This window comes from Hippopotamus amphibius, chromosome 8 (genome assembly GCF_030028045.1).
Source record: "Hippopotamus amphibius kiboko isolate mHipAmp2 chromosome 8, mHipAmp2.hap2, whole genome shotgun sequence".
Taxonomy (NCBI): domain Eukaryota; kingdom Metazoa; phylum Chordata; class Mammalia; order Artiodactyla; family Hippopotamidae; genus Hippopotamus; species Hippopotamus amphibius.
Window position 1 is genome coordinate 20687176 of NC_080193.1, and position 25591 is coordinate 20712766.

Below are 25591 nucleotides of genomic sequence, written 5' to 3' on the forward strand. Positions count from 1 at the left end.
TCAGTTACCCTCTGAAATTTGTCCATCAAGTTGAGAACAGCTTCTGCTCACCTGCCTTGCAGGGGTTTCCCAAGGATTCAGTCATCATATATTATATATATAGTCTTCACCTTGGAGGGGACAGTGTGGCCTGGTGGCCAAGTGCTCAGCCCTGGAACACAACCCTATGTTCCAGCCACTTAGCAGCTGTGTAACCTTGGGCAGGTTACCTAACCTCCCTATGTGCCGCTTTCCTGCTTGGTGACACGAAGACAATACTGGTGCTTGTATTAGGGTGATGGTGAGGACTGGATGAGTTGAAGACACGAAAAGTACTTGTGCATAGATAATCCTCAGTGATCAATGTTAGCTATTGTCCGGATGAAAATTTGGGGTGGTTTCCATCATTCACTGCTTACAAGTGCCCAGGACTGATAGATACCGCTTCTAAGCCTACTCCTCCTGGTGCGGATTTGGAGATGGAAGCCTGCAGTGTGGGAGTGGCTGCGTCTATGTTGTCTGTGGTCACACTGGGCCCAGCTCCAAGAGAACATCCTCCAAGAACTCACCTTCTGGAACTCGAACGCCCACACCCCAGCATCTGTGGTTCTGAAGTCAGGATCTCGGATTCATTTCCCAAGTCAGCTCTTACCTCCAAGGTGCAGAAATCTTCCTCCTCCCTCCCCGCTGTTAAGAGGGGAGCCCCTGGTCAGGGTTGCCGCATTATACAGGGTTACAGGAATCAGAAGCCCCTCATCTAAGATGCTGTTGAGATGGCATTCTCGACCAGACACTTAAACATTGCTGACTTTTTTTGGGAGGCGGAGTGGTTTTGGCCTTTGCACCTGGGTTCAAGTCCTACTTCTATCACTTTCCAGCTGGGGCCTTGGACAAGCCCCTTTAGCCCTGCCGTGCTGGCACCTGCTTGGGTGAACCATGGGGAAAATAATCACACCCATCTCATAGGGATAAGGTGAGGCAATGTATAGGTGTGTGCCAGGCATGCGGTGAACTGCCTCAGTATTAATACCAGCACTTTCTGGAGAATCAGTACATACAGCTTCACAGACAAGAATTGAGGCCTTAGAATCAGGACTGTGTTTGCATCCTGGGCAGTACCTTCCTACCTAGGTGCCCTCATGTAAGGTACTTTAACCTCTCAGGTCTTGGTTTCCAAATCCGTAAACTGGGAGATTAGTATTAGTCCCTTCTCCTCAAGATGTTATAGGAATAGGGACTTCCCTGGTGACGCAGTGGATAAGACTCCAAGTTCCCAATGCAGGGGGCCTGGGTTCTATCTCTCGTCAGGGAACTAGATCCCACATGCACGCCGCAACTAAGAGTTTGCATGCCACAACTAAGGAGCCCACCTGCTGCAACTAACACCCAGCGCAACCAAGTAAATAAATATTAGAATTTTAAAAAAAGATGTTATAGGAATAAATGAGAAAATCCAGGCAGCTGGGAAATGCGTTCAGCAAACCAGTGTTATTCACTCAGAAGGCAGGCTCACAGGGTGTGTTCAGCAGGCTCATTAGTTTCTTTGCAAAGTGCAGTCACCCACTATCTATAGATTGTATTTCATTGATTCCTAAATACACATTTTTTTCACATTTTAACATCACTGAAATCAGGATGAGCCTTAAAACCAAGAGCGTCTTTATGTTATAATTTGTAGCACTTTTCCTGTCACAGCAAAAATACACAAAACGGTACACCGTGTGTGTGTATATATATATACGTGTGTATAGATATACATGTATGTATATATACATGTGTGTATATATGTGTATATATACGTGTGTATACATATATATATATATGTGTGTGTGTGTGTATTTGGCCCTTGAACAATGAAGGGAGTTATGGGCGCCCACCCACCCCACCGTTGAAAAATCCGCGTACGGCTTAGTCAGCTCTCCGCATTCGAGGTTCCTCTGTATACTCGGATTCACCACCTGCAGACTGTGCACTACTACAGTTTACTATTGAAAAAACCCTGTGTCAGTGGACCTGCGCTGTTCAAACTATGTTGTTTCAGGGTCAACTGTATACAGTTCAGAGGTTTGGAAGCCAAGACTCCAAAAAGCTGAAGTACCTTGCACAAGGTCATGTAACTCGAAGAGGCCACTCTAAAACACAGAAAGTGTAAAAGTCATTTTACTTTAATACAAAATCATGTAAAGAAAGTCACATTAGCAAAATCAAACATTAAATATCAGTGAAGGCAGCACTGTGACGTCCATACCAGTTTTCCCTGCTCCTCTTCTCTCCACCGCCCGCTCTGGGCTGGTGTATTTCGCAGCTATGCAGTAAAGACCGAGGTCGTCTGTGGGCCCAGAGAAGCAGAATGTGCCTCCGCACACTGGGGGCCCCTGCGCGGTGGAAGTGGGGCTGCAGGTGGCCCCGGTGAGCTTTCCTCCTCCTTTCTTGATCTTTTTGTGCCGCTTCACCTGCCCTGGCCCAGCCTTCGGGGGTGTCTAGTTCTGCAGCTGGGGAGAGAACCTCACCCTTTCCTCCTCAGACAGCTCTGAGGGGAAATGAAAGAGCAAGTGCAGTGGGTACGCGTTGGCGCTGAGAGATGATTTTGGAAGTTGTCTTCGTGGGTTGTCTTCTGAGTCTGAGAATGTAGTCATGGCCTCAGGTCTATGTCTGCTTCCCTGATCGGAAAAAGAACCTGGGTGGAGAGAGAGATGGGTCAGAGGGAATAGAGCAAGTTCTGAAAGGGGTGGGGTGCAGAACCCCCTGCAAAATCTGTAAGCAGCTCCTGCATGCCATTCAATCCAAAATTTATTTCCTTGGGCTCATCATGGGGCAGACACTGTTCCAGGGCTTTCCATCTACTAGCTCATTTCACAGTCATAACAACATGAGGAGGTGAGTACAATCAATACCCCCATTTTATAGATGAGCAAACTGAGGTTCTGAGAGGTTAAGTAACAGGCCCAAGGTCAAACAGTATATCTTGGAACCGGGAGTTAGGCCCAGAGCCCACTTAACCACTGTGCTGGACTGACAGATGGAGTGTGAAACCTTTTTTTTTTTTTTTTTTAATTTCGAGTGGTTTTTATTGTAGAGGAAGCGATAATTTCTCAATGTTACCCACCATTAGAAAACATCTTTGCAATGAATAAAGAGTAATGTGTAAGTTCTTGGATATAACAGATAAAACATATAAAGATATATCCCCTGAGGCATGAGTACCAAACTTTCAGTCCCCCTCATGCAAAGTTTTGAAAAGGAAGAATGACATCTGGCGTTGATCACAAAGTACAGTGTCAATGCTATTTACAGTTGTAGGAAAGATGCAAAGATGGCCAGTGGGCTGAAAAGTCAGTGATGGGCATACGGGCTCTTGCTCCCAGTCAAAGACAAACCCCCGAGCACCGCTAGCAGCTCTGCCAGCAATGGCAGGGGCAGGCCCTTGACTCGTGTGTGGATACAGGCGTTAGACCTCAGCCGCCTTCCCCCGGAACCTGCACGTACCACCCCCCCAACCCCCACTTCCCTGTCTCAGGAAATGACATCATCCCCCACCCAGTTGTTCAAGCCAGGAAATGGGAGTTGTTCTCAACTCCTCTCCCCTCACCCCATCTGTTGTATTTTAGTCATCATGCACCAAATATGTTCCTAATCCCAACACTTCTCATCTCCACGGCCACCCCCAGGCCAAGCCACCATGATGAGGAGAACAGCCTCCCCGTCCCCCCGACAATCCACTCATGTGGCGGCCAGGATGACTGCATCACCATGCAGAGCTGACTAAGTCATTCCTCAGCTTAGACCCTTCCACGGTTCCCCATGGTCCTCAGCACAAAGACAAAAGCCCTTCTTAGCATGCCCTACTCCTTCAGAGAGTCAGTCATTCATTCACTCATTCTTTCCACTGGCTCAATAAGCTTGTCTGATCATGAAATTGTGGCCTCACACTCTTTAAACCTGTGTCCTCAGGCTGGCTTACCAACATTGTATGTTTGCTGTATCAGGCTCAAACTCCAATTAAGTGACCCAAAGAACTCCCCTAGAAGAGGCAGAAAAAAACTAGTAGCTTATGCGTCTGGAAGCCTTGTTTACAATGATATTCTCGGCCAATGAATGTCCCAAATAAACACCTTCGGATCCGACAACACCCACTGTAGGGTGGAGATGCTCTTTTATTTATTATCTTACCTAAGGAGACCCTTTCCTGTGGAAGAAACACTTCCACTGGCCCTACTTTGACTGTGTCCCCTCAAATCAGCCAGAGTGAGCTTTTTATAGGTGAATACAGACATGTCGCTCCTCCGCTTAAAACCTTCCAAGGTCATTCCAAAGCACTTAGAATGTCACTAGGATCCACTTGGCCCTGGATGGCCTGATCCCTCCCCGTCTCCCACCTCACCTGCCTTCTCTTTGCTGCCCCAGCCACCATGACCTCTGATGCAGAGCTCTCTCCAGCCTCTGGAGAGAAGCTGTTCCCTCTGCCAGGAAGGCAGGGAAAACGGGGGTCATTATGGGCTTTCAGGGCTCAGCTTGAATGTTGCCTTTTCATAGAAATCTTCCAGGACTCCCCAGATCTAAAGTAGCTCCCTATTGGGAACTCTCTGGCAGTTCAGTGGTTAGGACTTGGCACTTTTAGTGCCCAGGGCCCAGATTTGATCCCTGGTGGGGGAACTGAGATCCCATAAGTCGCGCGGTGCAGCCAGAAATTAAAAAAAAAAAAAAAAGTATCTCCTGATCAACCTCTCTCTCAGAACTCTATTTGATGGTCTTCAACGCATATAGGGCCATCTGAAACTGACCCATTGATACAGTTCCTGACTGGTTCACTCTCTGCCTCCCCTACTAGAATGTAAGCACCATGAGGGCAGGGACTCTGTCTTGTTCACTGTATCCCCAGCACCCAGAAGAGTGCCAGACACACGGTAGGCTCTCAATAAATATTTGTGAGAAGAGTAAATAAATGTGTTTTCAGGTGGTCTTGTCTGATAAAGCTGTTTTCATGCAGCCATTCAAGAAAGGCTGGTAATACTTATCTGAACTAAGCAGACACACACCCTGGGCTGTTTGTGCCTGCAGAACCACCTCCTCCCTTCTCTGGCCTGCTCTCTGCTCCAGGAGGCTGGGCTCAGCCAATGCGAAGCACCAGCAGGATCTGGAAGGGTGGGAGGAGAGAGAGGTGGGGGTATTCACTCCCACTCTGTCCCCACTAGGCTTTGTTTCATTAGCTACTGTGTGCTCCTCTTCTGAAGCCCACACGCCTGTCTGACTCCCCCTCTTCCCCTCCAGCTCCCTCCCCTGGCCCCTCTGCTATCCACCCCACGGTGCTTCTCCAACCCTTATCTCTGTTCCCACATCTGTAAAATGTCCCTTCTTTAAATCTTTTCAGTAGCTCTTTTGAGTGAGCCTTTGTTTCTTGATAAGCAAGAACCCTGGCTGATAGGCCCTGTGGTCCTGCAATTTCACTCCTGGGTATATATACCCCTTGGAAATTCACACACAGGGACAAGAGAGGGCATGAATAAACAGAGAGATATTCACCGCAGCGCTGTCCACAGTGGGGGAGGCAACCTGGGATCCTATCACCGGGGTCAGAAACAAGCTGGATGTCTACACTGCTATACAGATAGATCTTAAAAACTGCTTAATGTCCATCAACAGATGAATGGATAAATCGAATGTGGTTTATACATACCATGGACTGTCACTGCACCTTAAAAATGAAAGAATTTCTCACATATGGTACAACATGGATGAACCTGAGGACATTATGCTAATCACACAAGCCAGTCACAAAAGGACAAATACTGTATGTCTCTACTTATATGAGGTCCCCAGGGTAGTCAGATTCATAGAGCCGGAAAGTGGAGTGGTGGGTGCCGGGGACTGGCGGAGGGGAACGGAGGAGTTAGTTTAATGGGGACAGAGTTTTGGGACAGGATGACAAAAAAGTTCTGGAAATGGATTAGTGGTGATGGTTGCACAATATCTTAAATTCATTTAATGTGACTGAATTGTACACTTAAAAAGCGATTAAAATGGTCCCACAGACAGAGAAAACAATCTTATGGTTACCAAAGGGGAAGTGGGGGGGAGGATAAATTAGGAGTTTGGGATTAACATATACACACTACTATATATAAAATAAACAACAAGGACCTACTGTACACCCCAGGAAACTATATTCAATATCTTATAAAAACCTATAATGGAAAAGAATCTGAAAAAGAATATGTATGTGTGTGTGTGTATATATATAACTGAATCAGTTTGCTGTATACCTGAAATTAACACATTATAAATCAATTATATTCAATTTTTTTTTTTTTTGGCGGTGCTGCATAACATGTGGGGTCTTAGTTCCTGATCAGGCATCGAACTTGTACCCCCTGCAGTGGAAGTGCAGAGTCTTAGCCTCTGGACCACTGGGGAAATCCAACTATACTTCAATTTTTTTTTTTTTTTTTTTGGCACACGGGCTTAGTTGCTCCGCGGCATGTGGGATCTTCCTGGAGCAGGGATCGAACCCATGTCCTCTGTATTGGCAGGCAGATTCTTAACCACTGCCCCACCTAGGAAGCCCTATACTTCAATTTTTAAAAAATAATTAAAATGGTAAATTTTATGTTAGGTATGATTAAAAAAAAAACACTAAAAAAAAAAAGATCATTCAAACTCAGTTCTCAAAGTCAACGCATCTGACCATACATCGGCTAACGTGTGCTGTCCAATATAGCAGCCACTAGCTACCCATGGCCTTTAAGCCCCTGAAGCATAGGGAGTCTTAATTGAAATGTGCTGTCAGCGTAAAACATACATTAGATTTCCGGGGCTTACTATTTTAAAAAAAGAATGTAAAATATCTCATTAATAATGTTTTATAGTGATCACACATTGAAATGATAGTATTTTGGATGTGTTGGGTTAGTAAAATATATTATTAAAATGTAAAAAAAGAGTGCCTGAGGGAACTCCCTGGCAGTCTGGTTAGGACTCTGTGCTTCCACTGCAGGGGACACAGCAACCATCCCTGGTCGGGGAACTAAGATCCAGCTTGTGATGGTGCAACAAAAAAAATTGAAGAAAAAAAAATTTTTTTTTTCCTAAAAAAAAAAAGAGTGCCAGATAAAAAAGAAAACAATAGTGCTTAGTGAATAAAAAAAGCAATACGAGGAAACAGAATGACGTGTCAAATATCATATCAGTTACTATTGAAAACACATCCACACAAGACAATATACACTTTTTAGAACACTGTAAATAAATACCATGGGAGATTGGCTGAGGGAGAGGGGAGCTGGCAAGCAGAGTGGGAATGGGGGACGGGAATAAAGAGGGAATAAATAAAACCAAGAAGAAAGGGGTCTTATGCTCACAGTGAGGCTCACTGTGCCATGAGCCGAGACTCACTAACGCAGCCCTCTGTTCCGGAGATCCAAAGTGAGAGAAAAAAATTTCTCCTCTCTCTTGAAACAAAGGCATCTTAATGAAACCTGCCCTGGAAGATAACTCAGACTCTCTGACTCCTCATAATTATTTCCCTGTGAAATTGGAGTCGAAGGAGTCCTTGCAAAACAGGTCACTGCAGTACCCCCGGGGCAAGCACCACACCTGGTGCACGATATAGGCTCAGTGAGGGTTTGTTGATTGACTAGTGACCGAATGAATAGAAGAAAATGAGGTCCCCTCAGCCCTCCCTGAGAGGCAGGAGTGATGGAGCGAGAGCCGGATGCCGGCCTAGGACCCGACGCAGCCTGCAGTGGTGGGTCATTTGGGTCATACAGTCTTTATTCTTAAGCTTAAATTATTTGCCAGCATTTGGAAATCAGATTCCATGACCAAATGCGGCTTTTTGGCTTCTCTCAAGAATCAGAAGCTCTGGTAACGTTATTCCTCGGCCAGACAGAACGGAGGGGCAAATGTCCCCTACCCCACCCCACACCCCATCACTGATCCACATGAAGTGCTTGGCCCCCGTAGGCTTTTGGGGTTGAGATCCCTGACCCAGGCTGTTTCTCACTTTCGATCCAAAAGATCAGGAGCTGGTAAACTGTTCCCAGGCCAGACATTCTCAAAGCAACTGAGGCAAGCAAGCTGCTTACTTCAGCATGTGGTGGAGGAAAGGTGTGCCTACTTGTACAGACATCTGGAGACAGGAAAGGGACATCTCAGGCTGTGGTCCCAGGGCTCCCTACATCAGAACTGTCTGGGAATTTAGTAAAAATCTAGATTTCTGGGCCTCATCCTAGAACCAATGACTTGATTTCTAAGTATCTGAATTTTAACCAGCATCCCACACTCTATAGTTTGAGGCACAGCAACCAGAGAAACAAGGGATTAACCGTGGTGCATGAACACGAGGGGAGTATTTGAAGGAAACTGCAGTGTGTGTCCCAGTGTTGGGAGACATGGGGTCCTCCAAAGTTGCAGATAAGATAGACGATGAATTAGCCCTCTTAAACTCCAATAATTATTGTTATTGTGTTTTTCTTGTTGCTGTAATATTGTTGTTATTTGATTATTGTTATTATATCACAGGGAGGCAGCAGAGTGTAGAATCTGAACTTCCTTGGGTTCAAATCCTGACTTCACTATTTACTCTCTGTGTGACCTTGGGTACATGACTTTACCTCTTGGTATTTATTTCCCCATCTCTAAGTTGGGGATAATAACAGTTCCTACCTCACAGGGTCACTGTGATGAGTCAATGAATTAATATATGTCAAGTGCTTACATTACTGCCTGGCAGATACTATAATACAGCAGCACTGAGTTATCATATCAGCTGCAAGACCACCACCAGGAGAGCAGGACCTCCCCCTCTCACCCCAGCTCCTTCCTTTAGCAATTATTCAGTAGCTCCAGGGGTCAGCAAGGTGACTTACAGCTTCCTAATGATTGTCTTCTCCTCCTTGTTCCTGCTGGCCTTGCTGGCCCTGGCAACCAGAGCGTCTTTTTCTCTTCTTCCTCCCGAGCCCTCTCTTGGTGGGATCAGGCCACTGGGAAAAGGAGACAAATAAGTGGGTTGTTTTATTGCAGATCTCTTATCTGTGCAGCTCTGAAAGTGAAGGTTCTTAATAACTATTATTACATTAATAATATTATCATTGAAAGTGCTAGAGGGACTTCCCCAGTGGCGCAGTGGTTAAGAATCTGCCTGCCAATGCAGGGGACACAAGATCCACCAGGGAATTCCCAGAGAAGGACTGTCTTTAATACAAGATAATGAGGCCAACAAAGAGAAGCAAAGAGGGAGGAAGGAGGCACCCAGTCACTGATTCCAACCCTGAGGACTTAGTTGCAGTTTTTTCTTTATTTCTGAGAGCAATTCCAGGATCCTTCCCAGCTATGTGAGCCGATAAAATTCCTTTTTGTACTTAAACTAGTTTGAATTGGATCTGTGTCACTTGCAACCTAAAGAAGTCTGACCACGATGAAGCATTTCCATGTCTGACCCAGGGACTTCCCTGGTGGTCCAGTGGTTAAGAATCTGCCTTTTAATGCAGGGGATGTAGGTTTGATCCCTGGTTGAGGAACTAAGATCCCACACGCTGCAGGGGCCGCAATGAAGGATCCTGTGTGCCACAACTGAGGCCTGATGCAGCCAAAGAAATATTAAAAAATAAAAATAACTGACTCAGTAACCTCATTAGATCCACTTAGGTATTTTGTTATGGTACCTACTGGTAAATTTATGTCCATACTACAGGCAGCAATTTCCCCCTTACTACAGATTGAACTCATATGTTGAAGCCCTAAGCCTTAATGTTATGGTATTTGGAGATGGGGCCTTTGGAAGACAGTTTGGTTTACCTGAGGTCATGAGGGTGGGCCCTCATGATGGGATTAGTGCCCGTGCAAGAAGAGACACCAGATGGCTTGCTCTCCCTTTCTCCCCACTATTTCAGGACACAGCAAGAAGGCAGCTGTCTACAAGCCAGGAAGAGCCAGAACCAACCACAATGGCAGCTTGATCTTGGGCTTCCAGCCTCCAGAACTGTGAGAAAAGAAATTTCTATTGTTTAAGCCCCGCCAGTCTCTGGTGTTTTGTTATGGCAGCTGGAGCTGACTGAGATACCTCTTTAGGTATGAACATCATAGAGCAGAATTTACCCCTCTCTCTCTTTTGCTGCAGAGTGGGCTCTTATTACTTAATATTGTTATTTCTATTTTATTATATATATTTATTATAATAATATTCATATGATTTGATAAGAGATATCATTTAAAGATTCCTTTTCCCTATTATCTACTGTTACATAACACCCTAAAACAGTCATTTATAACAATGATGATTTATGACTTCTCATGATGGCTCTATTTCTTTTTTTTAATTATTGACAGATCTTATTTTTTATTTATTATTATTATTTTTAATATTTATTTGGCTGTGTTGGGTCTTAGTTGCAGCATACGAGATCTTCCTTGTGGCAGGTGGGCTTCTCTCTAGTTGTGGCACACGGGCTCTGGAGCACACGGGCTTAGCTGCCCCCCAGCATGAGGGATCTCAGTGCCCTAATCAGGGATCCAACCCACTTCCCCTGCATTGGAAGCGCAGTGTCTTAACCACTGGACCACCAAGGATGTCCCGATGGCTCTATTTCTTATGGTTGATTTGGTGGTTCTCCTGATGGTCTACTGTGGGGTTCTCAAGTGGCTGCTTTCAGTTGGTGGATCAGCTGGGGGCCGGGCACAGCTGGGGCTATCATATAGGACACCTCAGTCCTCCTTCATGTGACCTCTCCATGTGATTATCTTGAGCTTCCATATAGCATGGTGGTCTCAAGCCAGCACTCTGAGGCCACAAACATGGAAGCTGCTAGGCCTTTTAGAGCCTTAACCTAGGAAGCCAAACAGCATCACTTCTACCACATTCGACTGGTCAAAGCACACAGCTGTCCGGATTCAAGGAGAGGGAAAATAGATACTCTGGTGAGAGGAATGGAAAAGTCTCATTGCAAAAGGAAGGCAGGATGGGAATAACTGTGGTGACCAGCTTTAGAAACAGTCTACTATATCTGCCTCAGTTAAAATCTATCATTAGTATGAGCTTAGGCTTCCAAATTGATGTGGTTGCTAAGAGAACACCTCAGTTGACATGCTGGTTTCTCCAGAACATATAACATAAGAGACTAAACAGAATCCTGCTGTCTGTCTATTGGCCTGTACCAGGTGGGAAGTGCACATCTGTTGTTCTCTGGGAATTCAAAACCGGAACTCACGTGTGTTGCTTTATTCACTAACAAGCTGCTCACAGCATCGGCAGTCTAGCAGCTCCTCTTTTTAACTAACTGTGTCTGCAGTACTTATTAAATGAGATGAAGACAGGTCTTTCCATTAACATGGCTCCAACCTCAGCAGAAGGAAGACAATTAAATTCCTGTTGGCGGAACTCAGCCTTTTTGGATTTGGCTTCCTAGGACCTTTTTACTTTGCTGCTCTCTTAATGATGCCACACTGAACGAATTTAAAGCATAATATCATTGGGGCTTTGTTTTGTTTTAAATCAGAGTATGTCCTTACTCCTAAACTTTCCATGTCCAAACGTGGCATGATAATTAAAAGCTCAGGCTCTAATGTCAGGCTGTCTGAGGTCACATCTCAAGGTTGCCACCACCAGCCCTGGGACTTCAGGCAGGTACTTGACCTCTCTGACCTTTGGATCATCTTGGGGATAACATTACCCTAACTCACAGGCTTGCTGTGAACACTAATTGAAATGATGCTTGGGATACACTTAGCACGTGGTAATAAGCGTTGATAAATATTAGCTGGCACTACGTTTTTTGTTTGTTTTGTTTTCTACTTTTTGGTGGTGCCCTGAGGCATGTGGGATCTTAGTTCCCCCACCAGGGATCAAACCTGCATTGGAAGTGCAGAGCCTTAACCATTGGACTACCAGGGAAGTTCTGGCACCATGTTTTTGTTCTCTTGGTCTTTCCTTCTCCGGCCTCTAAGGAAACCTGCTTCGCTTAACTCAGTGTTTTTCAGAATTATTTAACCACAGAGCTCCTTTTCGCTGTGCCGTGTGGCTTGCGGGATCTCAGTTCCCCAACCAGGGATTGAACCTGGGCCACAGCAGTGAAAGCCCAGAATCCTAAGCAATGGACCACCAGGGAACTCCCTAGAGCTTCGTTTTCAATTTTGGGGAATGTGGTGCAGAAGGATACAGCAAAGTCCAAACCTATGTCAACAGCTTCCTTATTTCCTCTCTTGCTTGTCCTACACTTCCTCCTCTATACAGTATTACTGTGATCTTTTCTAACTTTTGATTTTTATACAATTTCTAACTTAGAGAAAAGGTGTAATATTAGTACAAAAACGTCACATATACTCCTTTTTTTTGTTTGTTTGGTTGCACCCAGTCTTAGTTGCGGCTTGCCGGCTCCTTAATTGTGGCCTGCAAACTCTTAGTTGCAGCATGCATGTGGGATCTAGTTTCCTGACCAGGGATCAAACCTGGGCCCCACCCTGGAGTAGGAGCGTGGAGTCTTATCCACTGTGCCACCAGGGAAGTCCCCCCCATATACTCTACCCAGATCCCTCAAATGCTTATCCATGTATCTGTGTACCTACCTAACTATTCATTCATCCATCCATCTATCCATCCATCCACCTACCCATCCACCCATGCATCTATCTATCTTCTCTCTGAACCACCTGAAAGTAAAGTGGAGACATCTTACCCCCTTACTCCTAAATATTTAAGTGTCTTTCCCAAGAACAAGGACATTCTCTCACATAACCAAGTGATTCAGTTATCAAAATCACCACATTGATCTTTTAAAATAGTAAACCAGATCTTGTCATTCCTTTGATTAAGACATCCCCAAATCTCCTCATTAGATTTACAATAAAACTAGAGCTCTTCCTGTGGCCAACAAGGCCACCTCTCGGTCTCTTCTGGACCGTCCTCTTCCTTGCATGGTGGGTCTCTTAAGTTGGTCAAATGGGTTCCCACCTCAGGGCCTTTGCACTTCTTGCTCTACTTTTGCCTGACCAAATCTTTACATGGTTGGCTGCTTCTTGTCATTCACCTCAGAGGGGTCTTCCCTAACCACCCAATCTAAAGCAGCACCCCCCGCCAGGCACTCTGCTCTCTGTCATGTCACCTTGTTCTACACTCTCTTCAGCACCTACCACCACCATCCTGTGTGTCTGTTGCAGGCTTCCTGGCTGACTGCCTGTCTTTCCCCTAGACTAGCACAGACTTTCTGTTTTGTTCCCTGCTCTACCCCCAGGGCCAGGAATAGTGTCAGGCATATAGTGGGTCTTCAATAAGTTGATTGGATGAACGTAAGAACAGATGTGTAACATATCAAGGAATTCGGGCAGGGTCTGGTTCTGCGGTGTAGGAGCCCCAGGGCAGCACAGCCCACCTCTTATAGCACTGCAGCTCTTCCTGCACCACCAGCAGCTGCGACTTGAGCTTGTTACGCTCCTGCAGCACGTCTCTCAGCTCCTGTAGAGTAAAGCGTGGTCGGTTGGGATCTGTCAGGTCAACCACCATTTTGTTTGGTCCCAGGTTCACCTGTAAGAAAAGACATCGCTTATACAGTTTCCCTCATAAGGAAGGACTGTCCATCCTGGAAAGGAAAGTTCTCTTGTTCTGTTCCTACTCCCAGGGACCCCACGAGATGGGACACTGCCTGCCGGAAGTGTTTGGTGAAGGTAAAGAGGCAAGAGTTCTAAGTACCATTCTCTCTCTCTCTTTTTTTCTTGGCTGCGCTGTGTGGCATGAGGGATCTTAGTTCCCCCATCAGGGATAGAACCCATGCCCCCTGCAGTGGAAGCGAGGAGTCTTAACCACTGGACTGCCTGAGAAGTCCCCTAAATACCATTCTCCAAGAAAGGAGCCAGGGCTCTCTGGAGAATGGCTGATTCCCGGGCTGGAACAGGGAAATTCTGAGTTGAGTCTGCAACATTCCATTGTGTGAGGGATGGAGGCAGTTAGGAGGACACAGTTTGAAGGCACTCCTACAGGCCAAAGTGAACAATCTGAGTATCAACACGAATAATAACAGGAATGGATAATAACCCATCAAATAAAAACAGGATTCAGGAATCCACACTTCAAACTTTTAATTTAGGGACTTCCCTGGCAGTCCGGTGGTTAGGACCCCGAGCTTCCAGTGCAGTGGGGGGCATGGGTTCAATCCCTGGTCAGGGAACTAAGATCCTGCATACCGAGTGGCATGGCCAAAAAAATTAAAAAAAAATTTAAGTTAACTAATTAATGGGGATGTAATGGCTAATCTTATGTGTCAGCTTGCCTGGGCTAAGGCAGGCCCAGATAGTTGGGTAACCCATTATTTCTGGGTGTGTCTGTGAAGGTGTTTCTGGAAGAGATTAGCATTTGACTTGGTGACCTGAGTACAGCAGAGGCCCCTCCCCAGTGTGGGTCAGCACCATCCAATCCACTGAGGGCCTGAAGAGAACAGAAAGGTGGTGAGAGGGTGAATTCATGCCCTGCTTGAGCTGGGACATGCTTCTTCTCCTGCCCTTGGACACTGCACATCAACGCTCCTGGTTCTTGGGCTTTTGGACCCAGACCAGGACTTATACCATCAGCCCCTGACACAAAGCTTCCGACTTGGACTGAATCACACCACTGGCTTTCCTGATTCTACAGCTTGCAGGCAGGAGACTGTGGGATTTCTTGGCCTCCATAACCACATGAGCCGATTCCTATAGTAAGTAATCTCACCTATGTCTGTAGCTACATCTATATCTGTATCTCCTATTGTTCTGTTTCTCTGGAGAACTCCGACTAAAACAGGGGAGGAGGAGGGAAATCTACTTTACAGCAGAATGCCAATTAAAAAGTGTGGAAGGGACCTCCTAGGTGGCACAGTGGTTAAGAATCCACCTGCCAATGCAGGAGACACGGGTTTGATCCCTGCCTCAGAGCAACTAAGCCCATGCACCACAACTATTGAGCCTGCGCTTTAGAGCCCCTGAGCCACAACTACTGAGCCTGTGTGCCACAACTACTGAAGCCCATGTGCCTAGAGCCCATGCTCCGCAACAAGAGAAGCCACAGCAATGAGGAGCCCAAGCACCACAACGAAGAGTAGCCCCTGCTCGCCGCAACTAGAGAAAGCCTGTGTGCAGCAAAGAAGACCCAACACAGAAATAAATACATACGTACATACATACATAAATACATAAATAAATACATGAAATTAAAAAAAATAAAGTTAAAAAAAAGTGTGGAAGATGATAGGCTTAGAAAATCATCCTTTTGCAACCAATTTAGTAATAATTGATTCAGGCAAGACTAAGGAATGGACCTAAAACCTTTGGGTGAAAGTTTGTTGGGAAACAGGATATTCTACACAGTTTCAAAGTATTTCCCCACAAGCTACCTACCCACTACAGAGGGAATAAAGACACCCTTACAGTGTAGAAATCTTGCAGATACCACCTTAACCAAGTGACAGAAGTTACCATCACCAACGATGACAACCTGAATCAGGCGCCTCCTGATATGAGGCACCGAGAGGGACACAGCATCGCTTAAGTGGTATCCCTGCTAAACATATGTAACTTGAATTTAACCATGAGGAGATACCAGAACAAGCCCAAGTTGAAGGCGATTCTTCAGACCAACTGATATACAATCTTCAAAAATGTCAAGGTCATGAAAGGTAAGGAAAAGCTGAGGAACTGTTCCAGACTAAAGTTGACTAAAGAGATGAGTCCTAAAGGTACCGTAGAACCCTGCATCGGGTCTTGCATCAGAAAAAAATACGCAATAAAGGATATTATTATGAATTTTGAATAAGGATGACATATTAGATCTTAGTATTCTACCAACTTTCCTCCCTGAATGCGATCATTTATTGTGGTTATGTAACAGTATGTCTTAGGAGATATATACTGAAGTATTTAGTATTTAGGGTGAAAGATCCTAATCTTTTACCATCTCTGTAGCTAACATATATCTGCAGATTTTGAGTGAATAAATAATATATATACATAAACATTTGTTAAATATGAGTACATGTGTGCCTTAATACATATATATGTATATGTGTGTATATAAATACTTCAGTGTGTATCTCTTAAGACATACTATACACACACACACACACACACACACACACATATATACACACACCTGAATATAACACCTGAATCTAGGTGAAAGGTAACACCATTATTTATTAAATAATTGTACTTATCTTGCAACTCTTTCATAGGTTTGACATTTTTTCAGACTAAAGTTAAAATAAAGCAAATATTTGAACACAACCTAAATGTCCATCAGCAGAAGTTTAGTTGAATAAACTAAGGCACAAGCACACTCTGGAATATTCTACAGGTGATAAAGAAAATAAGGTACACTATAAAGAGAAATGCAGTAGTGACCACATTCCTCCTCTCAGATTGACAAACATTGTGTCTGAAAACACACTGCGTTGTAAAAGCTGTGGGGAAATTGGCTCTCTTTAACCTCTTTGAAGTGCAACTTGGCAATACTTACTAAAACTTCCAGTGCGGCTTTCCTTTGACCCAGTGAGTCCACTTCCTCTGGATACTCAGAGGCCAACTGGTATAGTTCAGAATAATTCATTGTTGCATGAGCTCGGAACAAATGATTGGAAAATGAAGGTCTTTTGATAGGAAACTGGTTAAATCAGAGATTCTTTACCTTTTTTTTTGTGCCATGGACCTTTTTTGGCAGTCTGGTAAAGCCCACATGGATTCCCTCTCAAAATACTGATTTGATTTGATTTTTTAAAAATATTTATTTATTTATTTGGTTGCACTAGGTCTTAGTTGCAGCAGGAGGGCTCCTTAGTTGTGGCATGTGAACTCTTAGTTGTGGCATGCAGGATCTAGGTCCCTGACCATGGATCAAACCCGGGCCCCCTGCACTGGGAGCTCGGAGTTTTAACCACTGCGCCACCAGGGAAGTCCCAATACTGATTTTAAATGTATAAAATAAAAGGCATAGGATTATAAGAAAACCAATTAAGATAACACACACTCATCAAAATCTTCTAAAAATAAATTTGCGATTCCTAGACCTGCTCCTTTATTAAATGACACTATGTAGCCACAGGTCTAATAAGCTACAGAATGAAAACAAAGTTCTGAGATCTGCACTGCACTGTAGTGGGTATGAAAACATCTGTAATTTCCATTGGTGACTGTTGCAGGTACTGCTCACATCACTGTAGTTTGTCATCTATAGTCATAATTGAAGAAGGTGTTATATTTCAGTTGGAGGTTGGTGAAAATAAAAATACAATTTCTTCTCATGCAAGTTCATAGATTTTGTTGACTAGAATCACGATTCTCTTTGAGGGGCAGGGGGGCACGGGCATCCAAAAACTCCAAATTAAGGACCCTCAGGTTGAACAATTGATAATACTGTATAATGGAAGTTTTCAGAAGCCATTAAAAGACAAGGAAGCTCTTTATGTACTGATTTAGTACAACTTTCATGCCATGTTAAGTAAAAATAAGCAAGAGGCAGAACAGGCTATATATTACAATGCCATTTCTGTGAATAATGGAAAAATATATTCATATCTGCTTGTGTTTGCATAAAGTATCTCTGGATACTTTAAGAAATTGATCATTTTAATTTTTTCCACAGAGGGGAAGTGGGCGGCTAGGGGTGTAGAGAGATGGTGAGGGAGCTTTTCCAAGGCAAACACTTTTGTAACATTTGAATTTTGTCTTCAAGTTTTAAAAAAGAAAGGAAAAAAATTATCTCACACCCATTGGGATGGCTACTGTGATCAAACAAACAGAACAGAAAATAAGTGTTGGCAAGGATGTGGACTGCGCGTAGGAACGTACAATGGTGTAGTCACTGTGAAAAATGCAATGGCAGATCCTTTACAAATTAAAAATAGAATTCTCATGTGATACAGCAATTCCAATTTTGGGTATATACCCAAAAGTCTTTTTTTTTTTTTTTTAAATAAATTTATTTATTTATTTATTTGTTGGCTGTGTTGGGTCTTTGTTGCTGCGTGTGGGGTTTCTTTAGTTGCGGTGAGTGGAGCTACTCTTCGTTGTGGTGCGCCGGCACCTTACTGCCGTGGCTTGTCTTGTTGCAGAGCATGGGCTCTAGGCGTGTGGGCTTCAGTAGTTGCAGCACATGGGCTCAACAGTTGTGGCTCACGGGCTCTAGAGCACAGGCTCAACAGTTGTGGTGCACGGGCTTAGTTGCTCCTTGGCGTGTGGGATCTTCCTGGAGCAGGGATTGAACCTGTGTCCCCTGCATTGGCAGGCAGATTCTGAACCACTGCACCACCTAGGAAGCCCCTATACCCAAAAGTCGTGAAAGCAGGGACTTAAAGAAAGATTTATACATCCATGTTCATAGCAACATTATTCACACAAGTCAAGAGATGGAAGCAGGGACCTTCCCGGTGGCACAGAGGTTAAGAATCCACCTGCCAATGCAGGGGACACAGGTTGGAGCCCTGGTCCTGGAAGACCCCACATGTGGTGGAGCAACTAAGCCCATGCGCCACAACTATTGAAGCCTGTGTGCCTAGAGCCCGTGCTCCGCAGCAAGAGAAGCCACTGCAATGAGCAGCCCGCGCACCACAATGAAGAGTAGCCCCCACTCTCAGCAACTAGAGAAAGCCCGTGCACAGCAACGAAGACCCAACACAGCCAATAAATAAATAAAAAATAAATTAAACAAAAAAAAAAAGAGGTGGAAGCAACCCAAGGGTCCTTCCACGGATGGATAAACAAACTGTGGCAGATTCATACAATGGAATATTATCCAGCCTTAAAAAGGAAGGAAATTCTGACACATTCCATATCATGGAAGAACCTTGAGGACATTAAATGAAATAAACCAGTGGCAAAAGGACAAAGATTATCCGACTCTCCTTACACAAAGTACCTAGACTATGTAAATCCATATAGACAGAGAGCAGAAGAGTAGTTAACGGAGGCTTAAGGGAGAGGGGGAATTTGGAGTTAGTGTTTAGTGGGTACAGAGTTTCAGTTTCGCAAGATTGGAGTTCTGGAGAGGATGGTGGTGATGGTTGCATAACAGTGTGAATGTACTTCATGCCACTGAACTGTGCACTTAAAAAGATGGTGAAGTTTATTTCTACTTTACCACAACTAAAAATAGTAATTAAAAAAACAAGAAAAAAAAAAACCAACTAGGGCATATTTTTACAAACTGTCTAGTGGCACTAAATTTTCATTTTCTCTGCCTTTTTCCCCACCCCCGTTCTTAAGTCTACAGTTTGGGAGGAAAATCTGCTGGCTGACGAAGCCTTTCCGCTCCGCCCCAGATGGGAAATGACCTGGCCCCCGTGCAGACCACATTGTTCATGGTCCCTGATGGGACTTCCTCCACATCCTCGTGCCTGCAGTTGGAAGTGACAGGAGAAGAGCACAGAATGTGAGCTGGCGGATCTTTGGCAAGTCATTTAACTGCTCCTGAACCTCAAAAGTCAGGCTACTAATCATAATACTCAACCATCTCATACAATGGATACTAAAGAAGAACCTTATTTACAAATATAATCATCACCGTGAGTCATGAGTAGGTGAAATAAAAGTGTATACCAAAGGAAGCTACCAGAAACCTTCACTCTTCCCTGTGAGTTTCAGCCACCCTGTTCCTGTTGTCCTTTCATGTCATACCTCTCGGTTTGTTATCCTGTGGGCTAGTTTTGGAGGTCTGTGTCCCAGACCTGTGTCTTGCCTCTCCCACTAGATGTGAAGCTCCCTGAAGGCAGGGACTTTGTCTAATTTAGCACCATAGTCCCAGAGCCTGCACAGTGCAGCCAGTCATCAAATGTTACTACAAGTAGGTCATAGGGCTATACTTTAGTACAGTACAGTGTGGTTAAGACTAGCATCTCTGAGCTCAAATCCTGCCCACCTCCTATTTCCTGTAAGTCCTCACCCAAAGTACTTAACTGTTCTATGCCTCCATTTCTGTAACATGGGAATAATAATAGCATGAGGATTAAATGAGATAATCCACTTCGGGCAGGTTTTTTTTTCCCCAACTGTAGCTGGAGACCCACTGGTGAGTCATATTAATTTAGTGAGTTGCAAACTAATTTAAAAATTGCTTCTTTAAAAAAAAAAAGAATTTATTTTATTATTTGTTTATTTTTGGCTGTGTTGGGTCTTCATTGCTGCCCGTGGGCTTTCTCTAGTTGTGGTGAGTGGGGGCTACTCTTGTGGTGGTGCAGGGGCTTCTCATTGTGGTGGCTTCTCTTGTTGCGGGGCACGGGCTGTAGGCAAGCAGGCTTCAGTAGTTGTGGCCAAGGGGCTTAGTTGCTCTGCGGCATGTGGGATCTTCCCAGAACAGGGATCGAACCTGTGTCCCCAGCATGGGCAGGTGGATTCTTAACCACTGCGCCACCTGGGAAATCCCGCGTAAGTTGCTTCTTGAAGCTTTTGTTTCATCAATACTGGATACTGGGACTTCCCTGGTGGTGCAGTGGTTAAGAATCTGCCTGCCCATGCAGGGGACACAGGTTCAATCCCTGGTCCGGGAAGATCCCACATGCCACGGAGCAACTAAGCCCATGCACCACAACTACTGAAACCTGTGAGCTTAGAGCTGGTGCTCTGCAATGAGGAGTAGCCCCCGCTCGCTGCAACTAGAGAAAGCCTGTGTGCAGCAACGAAGACCCAACAAAGTCAATAAATAAAACAAATAAATTGATTTAAAAAAATTGGATATCCATGTAAAATGTAATTCTGTAAAAGGGGGATACAACATATACACAGAAAAATGCACTAATCTTAAATTTATAGCTTGATGATTTTTATCATATGCGCACACTCATGTAACCAAGCCTGGATTAGTTCTCTGTAAATTTCCCTCCTGCTCCTCCCCACTCTCCCATCCTGGGGTTACCATTAACCTGTCTTCTATAAGTAAAGATTATTTTGCCAGTTCTTGAATTCCACATACAAGAGGCTTTCTTTTGTACCTGGCTTCTGTCTCTCAATGTAATATCTGTTGGATTCACCCATACAGTTGTATGTATTGGTACCCTGATGTTTTTCATTGTTAAGTAGTATTCCATTGTATGGGCATACCACAGTTTGAAAAATCCATTCCTCTGTTCATTTGGATTGTTTCTAGTTTGGCCCAATTAGGAATAAAGCTGCTCTGGATATTCTTGTATCTATCTTTTTTTTGTGGTCCAGAAGCACTAATTTCTCTTTAGTTAAAATGTATTTCTTACTCGAGGTCAAAGGTTCTCATAGTGTGATACCTGGACCAAGAGCACCAGCATCATCTGGGAACTTGTGAGAAATCAAGATTCTCAGGTCCCATTGCAGACCTACTGAGTCAGAAGCTCAGGGGCTGGGGACGACGGGCAATCTGTGTTTTAACGAACACGGAAGGTGATTTTGATGCCTGCTAAAAGCTTGAGAACCACTGCTCAAGGTCCTGGTCAAAAATGCTGGAAGGCGCTACTTTAGAACACACTCAGCACAGGGCCCAGCGCCTAGTAAGTGCTCACTTAATGTTAACTATCGGAACGCTTTTAATCTGAGGACTGAATACTCGCAGTGATTTGTTTTGAGGGGCTTGGATGTTCAAGAGAGGAAAGCGGCCCCCCCTGCCAGTGGGCGCCTCTCCCCCGCATCTCACCGCCTCCCACGCGAGTCCCATCCGTCCCGCACTCACCTCCCCGCCGGCCGCCGGGCCCTCTCTCCGCAGCCCCTCCACTTCCTTCCTGAGGTTGTCCCGCTCCATTCTTAGCTCCTCCACGGTCAGGTTGCCCTCATTCACCAGCGTCTCCAGCATCTCCAGCACGCGGACGATCTTGAACTGCAGCTGTGTCACCCGCGGGTCGCTGCCTAGGGCCATTAGCTCGCGGCCCATCACGTAGGAGATGTCATATACGTCCTCGGAGGTCAGCTGGAAGGGGCTTTTGCCCAGGGCCCCCTCGGGACCAGCCTCGTCCCCCTCCTCCTCCTCCTCTCGCAAAGGGGGCTCCTCCATGGCTGCCCAGATCCCCGCAGCCTCCGGAACTGCTTTCTCGGAGTCTCCAAATGTTCAACTTCCTCCTGGCACAGAAAACTTTCCACAGGGCAGAGGACCCTGCTTGTCCAGGGCGGGAGGATGGCCCAGGAGCGGCCAATCAGCGCAGCCGAGGGGTAGGCGGGTGTAGAAGGAGGCCCCGAAGGGCGCCTCGCAGGCCGGGACTCCGGGTGCACCTTCCCAGCCGAGGCCCGTGCGGGAGTGCCGGCTCCAGGATGTGGTCTGGGGCACGAAAGGACGAGAGAAAAGGAGGGCAGCCGAGAAGAGGAACAGAGAAGTTACGGGGAGATGGTGATCGCTCCCAGTCTGGGAGCTGTTGCAGACCTGGGGAGGGGCAGCGACCGCAGCTCCGCCCTTGGTGACAGCCACCGCAGAAGGCGGGTTTCCACGGAGACGGGGGCGGGGTTTCCACCGCGAGCCTAGGAAAGAAGCTAAAAAGCACACAACTTTTCCCTTTCTGCACTCAGGCCTTTCAGCCATAGAATTTGCATGGTACGTGGAGGCAGATCCGGTCTCAGAATATTTTCTGCAGCCTGCGGCAAAGCAGAAAACAGCAGTTGGTGGCAGCCCGCGGGAGTCCAGAGGTCTGGCCTGCGCAGAGCTTCCAAGCCAGTTGTCACCGGCACCTGAGGCATCTGACCCTCAGTTAAATGGAGATTTTCTGCGCTACGCACCTGGCCCTCTCCTGGGCTCCCCCATTTTACCTGGTGTGCCCTTAGCAAGTTACTTAACTTCTCCGAGCCTCTCTTTACTCCTGTGTAAATAACGGTACCAACGGAGTAGGGTTGCTGTGAAGAATATATGAGATCGTGAGACGATGCATGTGCCGAAAAGCACTTAGCAGGGGCTCAAAAAATGTCAGCCGGTATTCTGCATTCTTCCCTCCGACAAACACTAAGCTTGTGTGCCAGATGTTTGGCACATGGGTTGGGGAGGGGGGAGTAATAAACATGACAAAAATCACTGCTTTGAAATTAGAAAGCATTCTGCAGCTATACAGGGTATTACTGAGAATATTAGCAGTGTGGATTGCAACGGAGCTTGTCTTTCCCAGGAATATATTGGCAGTTTTCTTCATGGTAGGTGTACAGGATTTCCTCCACAGTGAAGTTATGGAGTCAAAATGGAGAGTGGACAAGGATAAAACAAGCAAAAAGCAACCAAACAAAACAGACACTATTTTCAGACAGTACAATGTTCTGTTGATCAAAGCAAGGCTCTGGACAAGGGCTCAGTAATCCATTAATTACAGACCTGACAACACCCAGTGATTAAATATGGAGATAAAATATTAGCCTTACCATAAGTAAAACATGGTATATCCATACAATGGAATATTATTCACTCATAAAAAGGAATGACAGAATAGAGAGTCCAGAAAGAAACCCTCGCAAGCACAGTCCAATAATTTTCAACAAGGGTGTCAAGATGGTTCATTGGCGAAGGGACATTCTTTTCAATAAATGGTGTTGGGAAAATTGGATACCCATGTACAAAAGTGTGATGTACCTAACCTGACACCATATACAAAAATTAACTCAGAACGGATCAAAGGCCTAAAACTATAAAACTCTAAGAACAAAACATAATGGAAAAGTTTTATGTCAACAGATTTGGCAATGATTTCTTAAAAAACACACAGGCAACAGAAGAAAACACAGATAAACTGGACTAGATTGATGAAATAATTTATATTTTAAGGTAGGACAAGAAAATTTAAACACAAAATTCTCTCTCTCTATCCATTTGGGCCTCCTCACTCCCTCCCTCCCTCATGTGCAACGTGCATTTTTGCATTATACATTGACCAGACCTCCTCAAAGGTGGGAATGCTTGCTTGACTGCAAAGATCAACTTTTTTTCCCCTTTTTTCTGATGCTAGAAATGTAACCTCTTAAAAGATTAGCACTCTTTCCAAACTCTGTAGGGAGTCATGGTGACTTGCTGCTTGCTTACCTGGACTATGTATCTTTGGTGAACTTCATGTAAAATGTCAGTATGTCATTCTGATATATGATCCTTTGTCTCAAAAATGTGTATGGCTGTGCCTTCTACTTCTAATAGGCGGAACAGTTCTCAGAGCTTCTGAGAGTCTGTCTCTTGGGTTCTAATCCTCAGTTTGGCTCAGATAAAATTCTCTTTTTTCCTTCTTGACTTGATTGTTAATTGAATTTTTGTCGACAACATTAACATTTAAAACTTGTGCATCAAAGACCACAATTAATAGTGAAAAGGCAACCTACAGAACGAGAGAAAATATTTGCAAATCATATCTAATAAGGGGTTGGTATCCAGAATATATATAAAGAACTCATAATAACAAAAAATAATTAAAATAACTCGATTAAAAATTGAGCAAAGTAAAAATAGATGCAAAATCCTTAGCAAGATATTAGCAAACAGAATTAAGCCCTACATAAAAAGTATTATATATCATGACTAGGTGGGGTTTATTCCAAGGATGGAAGACTAGTTAAGAAAATCAATCTATGTAATTCACCATATTAACAGGCTAAAGAATCCACAAAGAAAACTATTAGAACTAATAAATGAGCTCAAGGTTGCAGCATACAAGATCAATATAAAATATCAATTGCATTTCCATACACTTGCAAGGAATAATCTGAAAATAAAGTCAAGAAAACAATTCCAATTACAATGGCATCAAAAAGAATAAAATACTTTGAAACAAACAGCAAAAGACGTACAAGACTTGTACACTGAAAACTACAAAACAGCACTGAGAGGAATTAAAGACCTAAATAAATGGAAAGCAATTTCCATGTTCATCAATTGTAATACTTAATATTGTTAAATGGCAATACTTTTCATCTTATATCTCCAGTTGATCTACAGAATCAGCACAATCTCTATCAAAATCTGCAGAAAAGAGTCCGCATAGCAGGCCCAAGAATGCTATCATTTGAAAATCCTGCTTGCAAGGTTGGCCTTGGCTAGGATCTGGGAACTTGGATTTGGATCACCCCAAGTGATAAGAGTGCCTTAACCATATGTGCAAACAACACAGCTTATGGTGAATGTGCTCGGCCGGGGGTGCCTACATGACCAGGTCCAAGAGAAACCTTTGGTACAGTCTCTGATGCTTCCCTTGTAGACAGCATTTCACACGTCACAACTCGTTGCTTGGAAGTTATTCTAAGTCAAAGAAGCCAGTCGCAAAAGACCTCGTATTGTCTGATTCCATTTATATGAAATGTCCAAAATAGGCAAATCCTTAGAGACAAAAAGTAGATTAGTGGTTGCCCAAGGCTGAGAGGTATGGAGTTTCTTTTTGGGGTGATAACCCTGTGAATAGACTAAAAATCATTGAATTGTATACTTTAAATGGGTAAATTATATGGTATGTGAATTGTATTTTGATGAATTATTAAAATTTAAAAATAATGGGCAAAGGACTTGAATAGAAATTTTTGCAAAGAAGATATACAAGTAGCCAATAAGCACAGGAAAAGATACAATATCATTATCACTAGGGAAACACAAATTAGAACCACAATGAGATATCTCCTCAAACCATTAGGATGGTCATTATGAAAGAAAGGAAGAAAGAAAGAAAGAAAGAAAGGAAGGAAGGAAGGAAGGAAGGAAGGAAGGACC

General features: G+C 44.4%; 1 protein-coding gene across 2 annotated transcripts; it reads right to left on the reverse strand.

The window, feature by feature from the left end:
* Nucleotides 1–2121: 2121 nt before the first annotated feature.
* RILPL2 (Rab interacting lysosomal protein like 2) lies at nucleotides 2122–22285 on the reverse strand. Of its 2 annotated transcripts, none has more exons than XM_057747256.1 (4): nucleotides 21617–22285; nucleotides 13338–13420; nucleotides 8844–8957; nucleotides 2122–2656 (listed from the first exon to the last, which is right to left on the reverse strand). In XM_057747256.1, the coding sequence occupies exons 1-4, from the start codon at nucleotides 21932–21934 to the stop codon at nucleotides 2626–2628; spliced, it is 546 nt and encodes a 181-aa protein (XP_057603239.1). In that variant the 5' UTR covers nucleotides 21935–22285; the 3' UTR covers nucleotides 2122–2625. The 2 variants fall into 2 exon arrangements, with proteins under 2 accessions (XP_057603239.1, XP_057603238.1); XM_057747255.1 differs by having other exon boundaries at nucleotides 13338–13489; nucleotides 21617–22281.
* Nucleotides 22286–25591: the final 3306 nt, after the last annotated feature.

Coding starts and splice junctions, on each gene's coding strand:
- RILPL2 (XM_057747255.1), bottom strand. CDS start 21,934: ATGGAGGAGCCCCCTTTGCGAGAGGAGGAGGAGGAGGGGGACGAGGCT. Junction 13,490..21,616: donor GCCCGGCGGCCGGCGGGGAG/GTGAGTGCGGGA, acceptor CTTTTCTTACAG/GTGAACCTGGGACCAAACAA. Junction 8,958..13,337: donor GAGCTGCAGTGCTATAAGAG/GTGGGCTGTGCT, acceptor TCCTTTTCCCAG/TGGCCTGATCCCACCAAGAG.